We start from the raw sequence: 16,994 nt of genomic DNA on the forward strand, positions 1-16,994 counted from the left end.
GCGAGGGGCACCCAGGACAAGGTCTCTGAGGCCCCGCAAGAGACTTGATGAGCATCTCTGCTCTCAGCTCCCGCCCCTCCTTGTTCACAAGTTCAAGTCAGCAAGTGGGTGGCGAGACTCCACACCTAAAGACACTTCTCTGGGCCATGCTATGTAACTCGGGGTTTACAGAAAGTCTTCAGGGGCCCTGGGGCACCCAGAAACCTGTATGCAGTTCCTTGTGCATCCTTGGGTGTGCTGATGGTGGGAGCCTTCCCAGCCTCAGCCTCAGCTCCAGCGCTGGTCCCCTCCTACCAGTTGTTAGCACCAGTTGGTTCTCAAGGAAACCTGTGCCCTCACAGGGGACCGACACCCCTCTCTAGGACAGGGCTGGCCTGGCCTTGGGGGAGCCTCCACCTGAAGCCTTGCTCCTTAAACTATCCTGGTTCTTAGGACCACTCTAGGCGCTCTGGTGGTATAGTGGTTACTCAGTGGGCCATTAACCAAAAGATCAGCAGTTTGAAACCATCGGCCGCTCCACGGGAGAAAGGGCTGTCTAGTCTCCCAAAGACTTACAGCCTCAGAAACCCACAGGGCAGGTTCCGCCCTGCCCTATAGGGTGGCCATGAGTCAGAATGGACTCGATGGCAGTGAAAGCTGAGCTAGGATGGCTCTAGGGAGCCCTGGTGGAGTAGTGGGTTATACATTGGGCTGTTCACTGCAAGGTCAGCAGTTTGAAACCATCAGCCGCTCCACGGGAGAAAGATGAGGCGTTCTACTTTCATAAAGAGCTATGGTCCCAGAAACCCATGGGGGCAGTTCTAACCTGCCCTACAGGGTGGCTTTGGGGTGGAAGTGACTCAATGGGAGGGTGTTTTGTTTGGGGTGCGAGGACCCCTCTAAGGTGCCCTGGTTCAGTGCTGGACTGCTCCTGTAAAGAGGGTGGCCTAGAACAGCGGTTCTAAACTTGTGGGTCGCAACCCCTTTAGGGGTCAAATGTCCCTTTCACAGGGGTCATCCGATTCATAACAGTAGCAAAATGACAGTTATTAAGTAGCAACGGAAATGTTATGGTTGGGGGGGGGGTCACCACAACATGAGGAACTGTATTAAAGGGTCACGGCATTAGGAAGGTTGAGAACCGCTGGCCTGGAAGATGCTATGGGGAGTTCTACTCTGTCAGACAGGGCTGCTGTGGGTTAAAACAGACGGGACCGCCCTGAGTTGTGGCCCACGCTAGACCTGTGCAGTCAGAATGTCTGGGGTGGGGACCGGGAAGCTGCCTCTACCATCCTCAAGTGGCTCTCAAGGGAACCCTTGCTCTTGGCATTGAGCCCATAGCTGGTTGAGAGGACTTGGGAGCTTTGGGTGGCCAGCGGCTGCTCTGGCACCCTCCGAGACCCAGGGATAAGCAGCCTGGGTGTGCTCAGGTCTTCCCCTGGTTTTAGACCCTGCCTCCATCCTGAGATTCCCTCTCCCCAGAAGCAGGAACACTGGGAAATGCAGCCCAGTGAATGTTTCTGGAACGGAAGAAGCCCTAAGACCCTTTCTGACAACAGCCTGCACCCTGGCTGATCTTCCTCCTCCGGCCATCCTCCAGCCCTCCCTTTACTCTACCTGCCACCCTGCGACATCCCCGTTCTCTCTGTGAACTACATGCCCCCCGCCCCCCCAGACACAGCCGGGGCTTAGGTAGCTGCCCTCCTCGTCAGGGGTGGGCTGCAGACCCCTCTCCAGCCCACTGAGGCAAGGGTGGCAAGACTTCCTCTTACATACTTTGGACATGTTGCCGGGAGAGGCCAGTCCTGGGAGAAGGACATCATGTTTGGTAGAGGGCCAGGGAGAGAGAAGACAGTCCTCAAGGAGATGGAGGGGCACAGTGGCTGCAGCAATGGGCTCAGGCACAGGAACGATTGTGAGGATGGCGCAGGACCCGGCAGATTCAGAGAGGAAGGACCTTTCAGGAGCCGCCCAGTGATGATGTCTACTTGTGGGTCCAGCACCTCTTCCCTGGGTGCTCCTCATTCTAGCCCCACGGCAAGCCCCAGCACTCCAGGATCACAAGAGCAGAGCACAATGCTCCAGACACCGGTTCCCCAGGTGGGGGAGGACAGAGGGCCCTCTCTGCAGGGTCTCCCATTGCCAGTCTGGGGAGTTGGGGTCCCTTAGCGCCTGCCTCTTGGAGCTAGTTTGTGGATGTTGGCCACCAGGTGGCACTAATCGACCAGGAACCAAGGTTGGCCCAGGGCCGGGAGAGGAAAGCCTTTGTTGGTTTTCCGTCTTGATATTCTATAATCACCAGGATTACAATCTAAGCAAAAAAGCAAAACAAATAAACACTCGCCCCCCTCTCTCCCCCCCTCACTGGATCTTTGGTCTTTGTCTGAAAAATTACGAGGAAACAAAAGACGCGTCGACGATGCCACCGAGTCTGTGTAGCCATAGCTGGGGCCTCGGGAGCAGGGCAGGGAGGCTGGGGGCTGAACACAGCAGGGCGAGGGGCACCCAGGACAAGGTCTCTGAGGCCCTGCAAGAGACCAGAGCCTGCTAACCAGTCAACGGCATTCCAATTCCGGGGCCGCTGCCCAGGGTGGACGGAAACAAACCTGTGTCTAGCCCCCTGCCCTTCCTCGTGTCTTTGGAGACCCTGTAGGGCGTGTCTGTGGTGGCCTGACAGCTGCATGGGGGCTAGGAGCGTGCTCTTCTCGAGAGCTTACGGGGACCACATGTGCCGGCGGAACCGGGGTCCCTTGGGACCACAACAGCGTACTCAGAACCCACATTCAACATGACCTTCACCCCTCCGCCCCACGTTACACAACTCAACGAGGTCACTACCACTTCCTACTGAACCTGACCTTTGCCGCCCAACTCAGCACCATCATTCTGTCCACTCCACATGGCCTCCGCCCTCCATACGCCACAGAATCTCTCCCCTGACATCCAGCATGGCTTCCGCTCCCCGACTTACCATAGCCTCCACCCTGTCAACCAACACCGACTCAACACTGTCTCCCCCTCCCCCTCCGCACGGGCTCTACTCGGACACGCCGGGTGGGCTTCCCCAGCTCGTCTTCCCCAAGGACTCCATCCTCTCACCCTCCTCAGGGTCGCTACCACCCTCAGACTCCGTCTAGCCTGCCCCCACCCGAGTCACACCACATGCCCGTCTCAGGGTCACCCTGGCCTCTACTCCCACGCAACATGACCTCTGCCCCCTCACTCAAAACGGCCCTATACACAATACGATGTCCACCTCCCAGACTCAATGTGGCTTACGCTGCCCTGCCCCTTGAGTGTGGCCTTCGCTGCTCCCTTCAGCGTGATTTCCATCACGCCACACTCCATAAGCCCTTGTGGCGTCAATGAGACGCAGCTCCACCACCGCTGTTTGTGCCCTGCCTGAGCACTGCCTCCCACAATCCTCCTTGGCAAGCACCTCTCTGCCTCCTGCCCGTCTTCAAATCTTGCACCTTCACCAAGGCCCAGGTCCAGGCCAGCCCTCTTTCTAGAAGCTCCCTGATGACCCTCACTTTGTCTTTCTGAATTTCTAAGTACTGGAAGGCAGGATGTCCATTTTGCCGAATGCTGCTCTCTGCTTTGGAGCATCGGCTATTGGCTCCTCGTCCTCCTTGGTTTGTCTTCTGGATTAGACTGTCAGCCCCTTGAGGCAGCTCAGGGCTTCCTCCCACGTGGCTTCTTCCCCTGGGTGGAGCTTAGAGTAGACACCCTCAAATCTCGCCCACAGTCTATTTTGGGGTGGGCGGGGGGATGGGGGAGAAGTCCTCGAAGGACCAAGGGACAATTGGCCTAGTCGGCTGGCTTTTGTGCGCACACCCTTAACGTGGAGGTGGGCACAGGCTACGTGCTCAAGCTGAGGGTCTCAACCTCTAGGAAGACCGCAGGTTGTGGTCTTCGGAAGCCGCTCTTCCCGTGGGGTACGGACATCAAAGGACTCTGCACCCACAGTGCCACAGTAACCCCCGGGCCTTACGGGGTGCATGCAATCATCAAGACCAGCTCAGGTCACACACCTCACCCAAGAGAGGCCCTTCCAGCCATCACATCAGGGCGACTTAATGAAATGGTTGGCCAGTATGCTATAAATATCCCAACGGCCTGTGGCAGAAAAAAAGTGCTCGCCCTGCTTTACACAAGGAGGGCAGCAAGGTGGCTCAGGGAGCTCTGAAGCCCTGTGCAGCCCCCCACCCCAACAAAGGAGCGCTTAGGCCACACTGCCATCTCTGGGGAGGGATGCCCAGTCTTCCAGTGGTCTCCTCTTTTCTACTCTCTCTGTATTTTCAGGACGGGTGGCCCAAGCTCACTTCCCCAATCACCTCCCAAGGCCCTGTGTATCTTTGTCGGGGGCAGGGGGTTCTTCTGCGCTGCCTTGCCCCTGTCCACATCCCCATCCCCAGAAGAACTAACCAAACTTCCTCCAAGACCATTGTGCCAGGCCTGGCTTCTGCCTTTGACCACAAATTGCTGCTGGCTGCTCACCCATGACCTCATCCCTGCCCAGAGAGCATTGAGAGAGAATAAGGGGCGTTACAGGGGCTGGGCAGCTGATGTGGGGCCCCAACTCAGGGGTCCTTCCAACTATGACTCAACCCATGCTATCCCTGCTGTCCCCGGGGCTGGGAGCTGGGACCAGATCCCAGAGTGCCACTTCCTCCCTGGCCCTGGGGCTAGCCCACTGTGAGGACACCAGTTGCCACTGGCTGGCCTCAGCCCCTTGTGGGCACCCAGGGCCTTTTGGGGAGTGCCCCCTCCTAACCGACCTCACTCTATGCCCTCCAGTGAACCCAGCACCCCAACAGCAGGGGAAGGTGACACCCCCCTTCCACCCTGGTAGACCAGGTACATACACATGGGGTCCACCTGATAGAGACCTGATCAGGGACCTAGGTGCTCATTACTGCCAGGTAGGTACCATGAAAGCCCAAACTTAATCAGAAGAACTTTCTGCTAGGGCTGTAAGTGTGAGGTCAGGCAACGAGGCTGTCGGTAAGCGAAGGGAAGGTGTGCTTCTCCGACTCCCTCACCGCTAGGCCTGAGCTTAGGACAAAATCAAGGCCAACGGGCGATGAGTGGAGGCAACACCTGCCACTTCTGGGTGGTGTCCTCACAGGGAAGAGGCGCACCTGCCACCTTCTCCTCCCCCTTTTCCAGCGACCGGAAGGATGGCAGGAGTCGGGACCACCTTGGGTCAAAATGAAACAAAAGGGCATCATTCCAAGGGTCATGGGCCAACCAGCAGGAAGGAGTCTGGGCTGCTGAGCCAGGCCGCCCTGCCCTGCTATGTGGGGGGTAGTGGAGAGGTGCGAGCCCCGCCTCCGCTAACAGGTCTGGCCCAGGCCTCGGAGCAGGGTCTCCCTTTACCACTGATAAGCACGACCTTTTGATGCAGCCACGGACAGCTCTGCTGTGGGGCAGGGGGACTTGGAAACAACAGGAGCTCAAACTGTGATGTCCTTGAAAGGGTGTGATTTATGTGAGACTGGGAGGGAGCGAATGCATTTGGCTGGCCAGTCGGGCAGCCGGCCTGGCTCTCGCACACCTCTGCTTCCCCCACACCCCCATTCCACCCCGTCCCCAACACGGTTAGTGGCCGCCCTCAGTGGAGTTCAAGGCTGATCTGAAACGACAGCTTGGATCTGAGCTGAGCTTCCTGCTCGCTTCCAGAGATGCAGTTCCCAGGCCGGGCGTCCGCAGCCAGGGCCCCGCGGATCCGTGCCCGCTCCGAGTAATTGCACACGGCTCTGCGCTCCTTCCCGAGACACCAGCCAGCCCAGTGTTATTAGATTTATGGGGAGTTTGTGGTAGTTTTACATAATTTTCTTGATGCACTGCAGGTTTCTGAGCGGCTCTCACAGGCCTTCCGGTGACGCACCAGAGCCCAGTGCAGGCCTTGCGTCCACCCCCATGGGTTCCCGGAGCTCAGCATCCTGCCTGCCTGGGAGGTGGCATTGTCTTCACTGGACAGTGGCTCCTGTGGGGGTGTCTGTGTGTGTGTGGTGGGTTTTCGGGGGCCACTGCTGAGGCTTTGTGGCACTATGAGCAGGGAGAGAGCAGGGAGAGGCAAAGGTAGCCGGGCAGCGAGAGGGACAGGGAAGGGATGGGGATGGCTTGTGGGGAAGAGCAGCTGGTGCCTCTGAGAAAGATGTTTGGGGGGACCAGGCTGGGGGAGCAGAGGGGCTCTGACAGTGGTGGCATCTCAGGAGCATCCCTTGGGCTAATCTCTAGTGACACAATCTCCAGAGATTTTTCTGGGACCCAGGTGGGAATATGCCTTCTCCTGGACAATGTGGATGTAGGGGCCCAATTTACAGGTGGAATCAGCTCTTGGCACTGCCCAAGACAAGAGAGAGAGAGAGAGAGAGACCAAGAAGAGCATCCCTACTCCAAACTAAAGACCCGGGGCCCTGCTGGCACAGTGGGTTACACCCTAACTCATTAACTGTAAGGTCAGCAGGGATAACCCACCAATGGATCCTGGGAAGACAAATGAGGTTGCTTGCACCTGAAGAGAGATTAACAGCCTGGTGAACTCGCTATGAGTCTGAGTCGCCTCAATAGCAGAAGAATTAGTTCCCCGAAAACAAAGGGGGCCCTGTTGGTGCTTTGGTTAAGCGCTCTACTGACCACAAAGTGGTCAGACTGAGCCTCCCTGGTGGCTTCTTGAGGGAAGGGCCTGTTGCTCTTCTTCTGTAGGATAAACCCCAAAGCCAAAAACTCACTGCCAGAAAGCCAGCTTGGACTCACGGAGACTCGACACAGGGCTTCCGAGGCTGTCAATCTTTCCAGGACAGATAGCCCCACCTACCTCCTGAGGGTCACTGAGGCAAACGGTTGCGACAGCTCCCAACAAGAGTAACCGCTGAAGACAGCTTTGGGGAATGAGCTCCTGGAATCCCGGGTGTGTGTGTGTGGGGGGGTGTGGGTCACACCTTCAAGGCAAGAGTCTTCCTTCAGGACCTTTATTTTGGGAACACCAAGCTCCAGGTGACAAAGCCCAGGCCCGTTCCCTGGGTGTATCCTCCCTCGGGGGCAAAGATGGGCAGCTTTGCCAGGATAAGCCCCACCACCTGGCATGACTCCATGCCCCAGGGTCACAGCCCCCTCGACCTTGGCCTATGGGTTCCAGGATCAGAGCTGGAGGAGCAGGGTGCTGTGGTCCTACAGCAGAGAGGGCCTCTCATTCACTTCACAGAAGGGGAACTTGGGTGCAGCAGGGGTGGGTGACGGGCCCAGGGTCACGCCATGAGGTAGCCTCAGAACCACAACTCCCTGCTCAGACCCTTGCCGTTGCCCTTGTCCCGTGGCCCCACTGCGTGTTGTCCCCAGAGACATTGTGTCGGGACAGCCAAGGTGCTGTCCTAGAGAGTGTGTGAGCAGGCCCTGGGGTAGGAGAGTCCCCATCAGCCCAGGAAATCTGAGAAACCCCTGGGGCTCGGGGCAGTGGAAGTGAAAACCCTGCCCATCCACTGGTCTGAGAGTCGGAGCCTGGGCCTCACTTACTGGGCCTCTGGTCTGGCCTTGGAGGGGGACCCCGAGGATGCTTCTGCCAGTTGCCCAGGCTCCTACAGGGGTGGATACAGTGGGGCCAGCCATACTGCATTCATCCATTCAACACATGTCCATGGGGCGCCCAGGTGCTGGCTGAGGCAGGGAGTGCTCATGGGAAAGCCCCTGCAGAATATAGACAGGCTCAGGGTTGGGTGGTGGCTGGGCTGCAGCCAGCAGTCAGGGTCCCAGGACCAAGCGGTGCTTGGGCTGAAAGCAGAAGGGCTGGTGGATGAGGGGGTGAGTAGCTGAAGGTGGCGAGGGTGCAGGGCAGGGGCAGGGCAAAGGCAGGGGAGGGGCAGGCTCCTGTGGAGGAACTGCGAGCTGGGGGCACCTAGCAATGGCGTGGTGTCCACCATGTCAGGAATGTTTGTTCTCTGGGCATCGGGCACAGGCGGATATGGTCAGTACTACCATCCAGAAGACCCCTCTGGAACAGCCTGAGTCTGGCAGGCTGTCTGGCTGTCGGTCTGGACAGTGGTGCTGAGGCCCAGTTGTCCAGAGCCTCCCTGTAGGTGGCTGCATGGTGATCTTTCTCCAGCCCACCCAGGCTGCCAGCCTCAGCCTCCTGGGATGGGGAGTGTGTCTCCCTTAACTTCCTTACCCACAACCCCACCAGAGCCTGGGAGGATCCCCCAACCTGAGCACTAGCAGGGACCCTCCGGGTTAGCTGGTCATTGCAAGTGCCTCTGGCTTCAGCTTGGGCCCCCCAGTGATGGGACAGACCCTGCCCTGTCTCCCAGAAAGGTAGTGCCCTTTGACCTCCTCCCTCCAGCTCGGCCAACCAGGGGCAGACGGTCCTAGTGACTCGTATGCCCTCCGAGGTCCTGCATGATGGCAGGCCACTGCTCCAAGCTTGGCGGGTCAGTGCTCCACAGAGGCCCTGGTCTGTGTTCCACACCAATGGCCTGTTTTCCCCGGGCCCCGCAGACCACCCTGGCTTTTCTGAGCTCAGCTGACCAGCAGGCACAGGAGGCCTCGGCGCCCACGGAGACGAGGCCCCGGCACCGCTTTCTGGACTCATTTGGCATTTTGCATTCAGGCTTGCACCTGACAGATGCTTCCGAAAGCATCGCTTTGCTGACAAAATGAAATCCGGCTCAATTACCATCATCCATTTGCCACCCAGGCTGGGAGCTGAGGCCACCCCGTGTCCAGGACGGGGCGGCTAAGCCCAGAGCTGGGGCACAGATGGCCAAGTTCAGGAGCAGACCAGCTTCAGCCAGTCCCTCTGCCCCCAAACCAGGACACCCCCACCCCACTGCCTTCCCTCTTGCTTACAGCCCAGGCGCCTGCATCACTGAACCCTCTCCTCGCTAGGGGGTGACTTTGCTCCCCACTTCTCTCATCCGCAGTTTGGGAATGGCACTGTGGGCCTTACCACTGCAGTAGAGCCTGGCGTGCCTGCGGGGGTCTCAGCAAGTAAAGTGTGGCCTGGCAGCTCCTGGGTCACCTTGAGCCATGCGAGATGGGGCCTCTGCCCCTTCTCCTCCCGCCCTCCTCCCAGCAGGGACACCCGCCTCAGCAACTCACACATGGGCTTGAGCTGCCCAATAAGCTCCTCCTTGGTCCATTTTGCCCACTCCTTCTTGTCGGTGTTGATGGAGCAGAGGATGGGGCCGCAGGGCTTGCCGCAGTCCTCGATGGCTGGCACGTTCAGGTAGTGTACCAGCACGATGTCGGGGTTCTGGGGAGAGAGACAGACAGTGGTACCATGAGGCAGCACAGAGATTGTCCTAGGGCAGGCCCCCCACTTCAGCCCTCCAACCCCCCTGGGACCAGGCAGAGTCAGGGACTCCGAACACCGGTTTCTCGGGCGCAGGACACTTGGAGCCAGACCCATCTGTGTGCATTGCAGGAGCCTCTAGCTGCTGCGTGCCAGCTACAGCTGCCCCCTCCTGGTAGTAACCATGAGAAAGGTCTCCAGAGACCCCAAATGCCCCCTAGGGGCCAAATTGCCTCAGATAAGAACCGCTGGCTTACATACAGGTGTGTGCACCTGTCGCAAAGGATCAGGTGCACAAAGCCAGACTGAACTTCCAACTCAACACAGGAGAGCGACCGAGCTCCAGCAACACACGACCGACCCCAGCAACACACGACCGAGCTCCAGCAACACACGACCGACCTCCAGCAACACGCGAGCCTGCTTCCTTCTCCATGCACCTGTCCCCCAAAATGAGGCTCCCTGAAACCCCCAGCATCGTCACCCCTGCTTCCCAAGACAACATGGTGTCCCCAGAGGCCAGGCTGCCCAGTGTCTATGCGCTGCCCATCCCTCCATTCCTCAGCCTGTGCTTGTCTCAACCAAGCCCTCACCTCTAGGCTCTCCTCCCAAGTGCACCTTGAGAAATCCCACCCCTTGGCAGTTCCTTGACAGCTTAAGGGTGGAGAGGATCCTGGTCTGAAGCTATCGAGGGCAGTTTTGCCCAGAACAGGTCTGCTGAAACGGGGCTTCCCCTCCCACTGGTGGCACAGTGGTGAAAGTACTAAGTACTGCTAACTGAAAGCCAGTGGTTTGAACCAACCCAGGGTGTTTGCTGTTAGAAATGATCCCTGAAAGCCAGGAGCCCTGGTGGCGTACTAGTTACACACTAGGCTGCTAACCACAAGGCCAGCAGTTAGAAACCAGCAGCCAGCTCCAAGGGAGAAAGACAAAGCTTTCTACTCCCGTAAAGAGTCGTAGTCTCAGGAACTCAGGTAGAACATCCATCCTACCCTGTCCTGTAGGGTTACTGTGACGGGGCGCAGACTGAATGCCGGTGAGAGAGGGTCTTCGGGACAAAGACCTGGTGATCTGCTTCCCTAAGGACCTTCCACAGCCACTGAGTTGATTCCGACTCCTAGTAACCCTATCCGGGGTTCCTGAGACTGTAAGTCTTTATGGGAGCAGACAGCTGCAGCTTTCTTCTGCAGAGGGGCTGCTGAGATTGAACTACCAACCTAGCCATCAGCAGCCTAAGGCAAACCCTATGGGGCCATTCATTCTCTTCTGTAACCCATGGATGGGGTCACTGGGTCGAGATGGACTGCGGGGCACCCAACGACTACTTCCCATCAGGTTCCATCCAAAGTGGCCTCTGTCCCTTTCCGCCTGCCACCAGCTCTGGCTGCTACACCCCGAGAGGCCAGGGAGGGGGCAGCAAAACTTTGAGACAAAGAGCACGTGACTTTGCCATGGCTGTCTTTGAAGGTGGTCTGGCTTGTCTGGCCACACCAGGTCTGGGGGTGGGGGGTGGGGCTGTTGAGAGAGAAGCAATCATGTCTCTTTATAGATGACACCTGGATAAGCCCAGAAAAACCTGGCTTAACCCTCCTACCCCGTCAGAAGGTTTGGCTCAGCTCACTCGTTTGTCTTGCAGCTTTCTAAGGAAGCATCTGGCAATCTGTCAACACCCTGCAGGAGACTGCAGAAAAAGCCCTCCCACCCGGTGGTCTCTGCTCTTTCCTCTTGGTCCTGGACCATATGTCCTGGGGGGTTGGTTGGGGGTCCCCGAGAACCCCAGGCACTGATGATGCACAGCCCACTACTACCTTTTCTGAGTGTGGTTGGAGCAAGAGTTAAAAAAAAAAAAAAAGAACATATGAAGGAATCAATCCATTCATGAATTAAGATTCAAGACAATACCATGACCAGTGCAAAAGAGTAGACTGGCGTAATTTTAAAAGATTTTCAATAAGGGTTGAAACAGAGTTTTTTTTTTTCTCCTTGCCAACGCTCAGTTAACCAGGAAATTAAATCAACATGAACAGGAGCCTTCTCGTTAATGGCAGCTCTTCTGGATTTCGGTAATCATGCTCCTTAATAATAATGATAATCCCTGACATCGCCCGGCACTTTATTCTTTTCAAAGCACTTTCCAGCCATTATCTCATTTGGTGCCTGCGCAAGCTGGGGAGACAGGCAGGACTGGGCAGGGCAGGGCAGGGAAAGGCAGGGCAGGCGCGCTCGCCAGCCGTGAGGAGGCAGAGCCCTGACAAGTGGCGCTGCCCCTGAGCGCTGTGCCCGGTGAGGAATGGGGCCAGGGCTGGACACCAGGCCTGTGACTCCAGCTCCAGTTATGCCAAGACACCTGGTGGCCTCACTTTTCTTGGCTTAGTGAGAACCTAACTCTCATTTCATTTCATCCTCGCCCTCGGCTCCAGAGGCAGGTGGGATGGATAGATTGTCCATGCTCTTGCATAGATGGGGTAGCCGGGGGAGCTGGGGTGATCCTCCAAGACCCAGCCCTGGGACCCTCACAGACCTGTGGATGGACCTCCCCGGGGAGTTGTGCCTGGGGTAGGAGGCCCTGGTGACAAAGCCAACTGCTGAGGGAGATCCTGTGGTTCAAAGGGCTGCCGGGCCAGGCCGCAGGCCAGCCTGGGCTCCCTCTGAGCCGGCTCTACCTCCAGGGGAGCCAGGCAGCCGGTGTCAGACAGAGAGCTGATGAAAGGGCTGCCTGCTGGGCATATGAGCAGGGTCAGCCCCAGCTTGCTCACTGGGCCGTTTACTAATCCATGGTGAACAACTTCACACCCCCACCACTTCCAAGGCCCTGGCTGGCATCTGTCTCTCCCCCAACCCCACAGCACCTTCCTACGGATTCTGAGCTTCTTTCCCAATGGGGGACAGGGGTGGGGACCTAGTGAGCTAGGCAGGCATGGCTTTACTTGCGCTTACCGGCTCAGCTGTAGCAAACAGTGCCATGATGTTCACCACAACACGTGCGAAACTGTTCCCTACAGACTACTAAGGAAGCACTCGTAAGCCCTCGGGTACCTTGCTTACTGGGTGCTCTGCCCCCTCAGTCCCACTGAGTGCCCAGGGCCTGGGAAAGGCTCTATGAGGCCAAGCAGGGGCAGCTGAACCTAGGCTATCACTCATCGCCAGAGAAGGCCCCCGCCCTCCTGAGCATGCACCCACAAGGAAGGCTCACCATGCTAGGAAGCCCTGCCTTTCCCCCCAGAACCAGCTACGCTGCTGCTCTGCGAGGCCCAGCAATGCCACCTCCTCCAGGGAGCCTTCCTTGATGCCTCACCTGACGAGAGCCGGGTTTGTATTTTAAGTCTGTATGTCTACACAGCTATTGCCTCAACCACAGGGAACAGACTGGCAGGCAGGGCCCTTATCCTGTTGGCCACAGCGGCCACAACAGCTGGTGTTTTGCTGTGGTGGGTAGAATCGAATGCACACACCACGCTCAGCTGCTAACCGAAAGGCCGGAGGTTGGAGTGTGCCCAGTGGGACCTTGGAAGAAAGGCCTGGAAATCCTCTTCTTCAGAAAGACCAGCCACTGACAGCCCAGCAGAGCTCAGCCCCACCAACACACATCACCACGTCAGAGGTGACCTGACGGCGACCAGTTGACTGGTTAGAATGGAATTAGGTTAACTGGACTGGGGAGCTCCCATCCTTGCTCACAGCCGACCTAGGACCCATGGATGTCTGTCTTTGAGCTTAGGACGGGCAGGGCAGCCCTCCTGAACCCAGGTCCCAGGAGGTTAAGGTGCAAGTAACCTTTTCTGCATCTGAAGTCTGTTTGAGAGTCGGATGAAAGCTGTGGGTACTGACCCCACCCCACCCCGCCCCACCCCAGGGCACATGGGTCCTTCCTCTCAGGAGTTCACAGGCCCAGAGCTCTGGGAACTCCCCTCACCGGACACTCCACTTAATGAAGGAACCCTTACGAGGAGGAGCCTCCAGCGGGAGGGGAGGGGGCGGGAGCGACTTGTGCTTCTCTGGGCCTTTAACAAAATGAGCAGAAAGCGCTCATCCCCTGAGGGTTCAAAGAGGTTTGGGATTAGAGGTAGCGGAATCAAGAGGCTTCATGGATTGTGACTTTAACGTGGATTCCCATCCTGGGGCTGAGGGTTCCTGCCGCTGAAACTCAGAGCTGAATGTTAAATAACGACTTCTTGGCTCAGGGTTGAATTTAAGACACAGCATGATGGAGGTATTTTTGGAAATTCGGGGCACACATCGCTTCCTGGCAACGTTGTGGCCTTATTCATTAGTTGTACATTTTATTGGGTGTTTTTGGCAGAAAGAAATATATTAGCCTTGGGGTTATAATGTCTCAGTCTCATGGCGTGTGCAGAACAGCGTCCTGGGCTTCACCGTGCACCGCCTTGCCGGTAGCGAGAGAGGTTCGGGCTTGGACAACTGGCAGGTGGGGTGGGTGCTATACCATGGCTGAGGCCCAGCCCACCAGGTGTAGACCGCTGGCCTGCTGTCAGCCTGGCCTGGTGTTTCTCTGGGGTTCGCCACTCAAGTTGGGGGCACAGGATACCAGAACGTGGCAAGAGGCTACTCCCTGACCGATGACATTTCTAGGAAGGTGCCAGGTGCTGCTGCTTCCCCTAAAAGAACAGGACCTTTGATGCTGAACCCTTGGTCTCTGGAGCTGAAGAACCGGGCGAGGGGGCACAATAAAGCAGTCTGTGGCTATGAGGCGAGCGCCAAGGATAAGAAAAAGTCGCGGAAACGTTCCCGAATCTTCCGTGAAGAGCCATCATTGTTCTTAGGTGCTGTCAAGACGGTTCCAATTCATAGCAGCCTTACGTACAACAGAAAGCAACCGTGTCCAGTCTGGGGCCAGCCTCACTACCGTTGCTAGGTTTGAACCCATTCCTGCAGCCACGGTATCAATCCATCGTGTTGAGGGTCTTCCTCTGTTTCATTGCCGCTGTGCCTTACCAAGCACGATGCCTTTCTCCAGACTGGTCCCGCCTGATAACTTGTCTGTCGTAAGCTCCTCACTGCCAGGGAGCATTCTGACTGTACTTCTTCCAGGACAGATTTGTTCCTTCTGGTTGGGCACAGTGTCTTCAATATTCTTCGCCATGGGCTGGGTGATCCCATCCCATCCCTCACATCTGTAAAGGGAAGCGGTGCTTCCCCCTCGACCCCCAGGACCGCTGTGAGGAGTCATCCTTAAATCAGGTGCGGTCGAGTCAGCTCCGGCCCCTGGTGCCCGAGGCTGGTGAGGTCACTGTGGGCTTCCCTGCTTCAGGGTCTGAAGGAAAGGTGGTGGGAAATGAGCAACTAGCACGAGTGGGTAGGGGGACCTGGGGGGGTCCTGCCTGGGTCTGATCAAGTTGGCAATGACAGGTGACTGGGGAAATAAAGCTGCCTTGAGCCAAAAAGCGCCCCTAGCTCTGCAGGAGACAGTCTTCATGTGGGTGCTCAGCAGGGTGGCGGGCAGGAGGCTGGGCAGAGAGCCTGAAGCAGCACCTGGGATCCGGATTAACAGGCAGCAGCCCTTACCACCACACCGCAGGTTGATAGGCTCACAAGCCTGGGATGAGCTCCCTTGCAGCCTAGGGCTGCAGCCGGTGTCCCATGCTGGCCTGGGGTCCCCTCTGCTGGACTGAACGAAGTCTGTGGCTGCAAGCATCCCTCTCAGAGCTCTAGTCAGCGAGACCTGGGCTGGGCCCGCCATGGGTCAGGATAGTGCTGGAGGGCTGGGCCTGGGAGCAGGAGGAGGGTGGGGAGGAAGAGGAGAGGAGGGGAGGTGGGGGTGGAGACATGGACCATGAGAGGTGCGGCAGGGATGCGTGGGGGGCGGGGTATGACCCATGAGCTGGGCCTACTGCCTGACCCAAGTGGGCAGCAGCGTGGGTAATGCAGGGTAGCAAACACTCGCCGGCCCTGGGGCGCTCAGGCCCCCAACCTAGAGTGAGATAGATCCCCGAGGCTGTGCCTGGGCAGCCACAGATTCCCCGTTACGAGTCTAAGGGCCGGCCCTCTGAACAAGGACATGAACATGCTGGCCTTCCCCTTGTTGGAAGGCAGGACAAACCAGGTGAGGGGCTCAGGACGGTACGCCACATAGCCCGAGTTCCCCCACAAGGCCACAGACTTCCTTTTGAGAATGCACTCCCAACAGGCGCTGGGGCTGTGGGGCGGGCAACGTTCCCCGTTTGCAGGGGAAAGCTGAGCCCTGAAGTTCCGGTCTGCCAGAGCCCACGGCAGGCTTTGTGTAACAAGCCTAGAACCATCTGAGAGTGCAGCAGCCAGCTCTTCCCAAGACTCCAGCCCAAGGGGACGCAAGTCGCCTCCAGCGCAGAACGTGAGCCACCTCACCCAGCCCCTTGGCCATTTCCAGGGTCAGCACCAGGACATTCCTACGGCCCCGCGAGAGGGAGGGGGGCGGTCCCCCCTCCAACACCCCTTTCTGTGGAGTAAGCAGGACAACGGCGGAAGAAGTGGTTAAAAATGCAGAAAGCCGTTGGTTTTGATAAAGAAAAATGCAGCTGCAACATCTGTTTGACTCTTGTTTGCAGCTTCATCAGCGCTAAGTGGTCGATAAATCAGGGTGGCGTGGCGCTCCCTTCCTCGTGGGCGCCATCATTAATCTCGTGCCAGTTCTCATGAAAAATGAAGGCACGAGGCTGCGTGTGCGAGAGCGAGCAGGTACACGTTACCCAGAGAGCCAGGCTAGCATGTCAGAAGAGTACACAGCCCCCCCCTCCCCCCAAATTGCTGCTTCGGGCAGGTGGGCTGGCCTGAGAGTCCCCACCGGGGAGGAGGGGAGCGGGGGCGTGATCAGAGCCACAAGCTAGTGTGATGATTGCTTTTGTCACCTGTGCCCCATTTCTGCAGACCCCGGAGGCACCGCAGACCGATCAACAGAGGTAGCGGAGTCCCTGTATCTGGCACTTAGTTCAGCAGGAAGGCGTGCCGGCTGAGGACGGTGGACTATACCGCGGAGGAGGAGGGAGGAGTACATGATGACTGCAGGCAGCTCGGGCCTGGGGGAGTCACCCCCTGAAAGACAAAGAACACGCCTTTGTCCTGAGCCACACTGCCCTGGACAGATGGACACCTGTCCCTGTCTGCTCTGGGTAAAGGTATAAGGTGGGGGCCTCAGGTTTTACCTGCCCTGGTCTCCCACTGAGGGCTCCCAGTTGGCAGGGGGAGGGCAAGGGCCCTCGGATGGAAGGGACCGCAGCTCCGCTGTCTGAGAAGGGCAGCGTGCTCACTGCTTCGGTCAGGAAGGGGTGCCCGGGGCTCTCTGGAGCCGCCACATCTGGATCTTCCAGGGGAATGCCCCCAGCACCTGGTCCCCAGAGGTGCCTCTGTACCAGAAACAAGAGCCAGCTGTGCGCTTGCCCCATGTTCCAGCATCACGCTGGCCATTGTGGATCCTGGGGCCATTACCACCTCTGTGCACAGGAAGGAAAAATGCGCCTGGGATTAAGGGATCAGCACGGTGGCTGGCCTGCACTGAGAGCCTGCATCTGCCTTCTGCTCCTCTCCTCTGGGCCCCAGGCGCTCTGAGGACAGCGCTCGCTGGATGGGGCTTGGGAAGGGCTGTGTGCCAGGCCTTCTGGCCATGGCAGCAGCCCAGGCAGCATCCGAGCTGGAGGAATCTGGGCGCCAGGGGAGCAGGTTGGTCATCTGCGGGGAGGAGCAAGTAGGACAGGACTGGCCCCTCAGTGGTCAGGACACCTCGGGCCCCGGT

The 16,994-nt window shown here is 58.0% G+C and overlaps 1 protein-coding gene across 1 annotated transcript in view; it reads right to left on the reverse strand.

Moving 5' to 3' along the window:
- The window catches only part of CAMTA1 (calmodulin binding transcription activator 1), a 1,095,522-nt gene that overhangs the window by 113,395 nt on the left and 965,133 nt on the right, over positions 1–16,994 (reverse strand). The window contains exon 7 of the mRNA XM_045299056.1: positions 9,079–9,232. Within this exon, the coding sequence (XP_045154991.1) occupies positions 9,079–9,232 (154 nt within the window). The remainder of the gene's footprint in view (positions 1–9,078; positions 9,233–16,994) is intronic.

This window comes from Echinops telfairi, unplaced genomic scaffold, assembly GCF_000313985.2.
Source record: "Echinops telfairi isolate 266 unplaced genomic scaffold, ASM31398v2 ScPeMD7_7457;HRSCAF=8495, whole genome shotgun sequence".
NCBI lineage: Eukaryota > Metazoa > Chordata > Mammalia > Afrosoricida > Tenrecidae > Echinops > Echinops telfairi.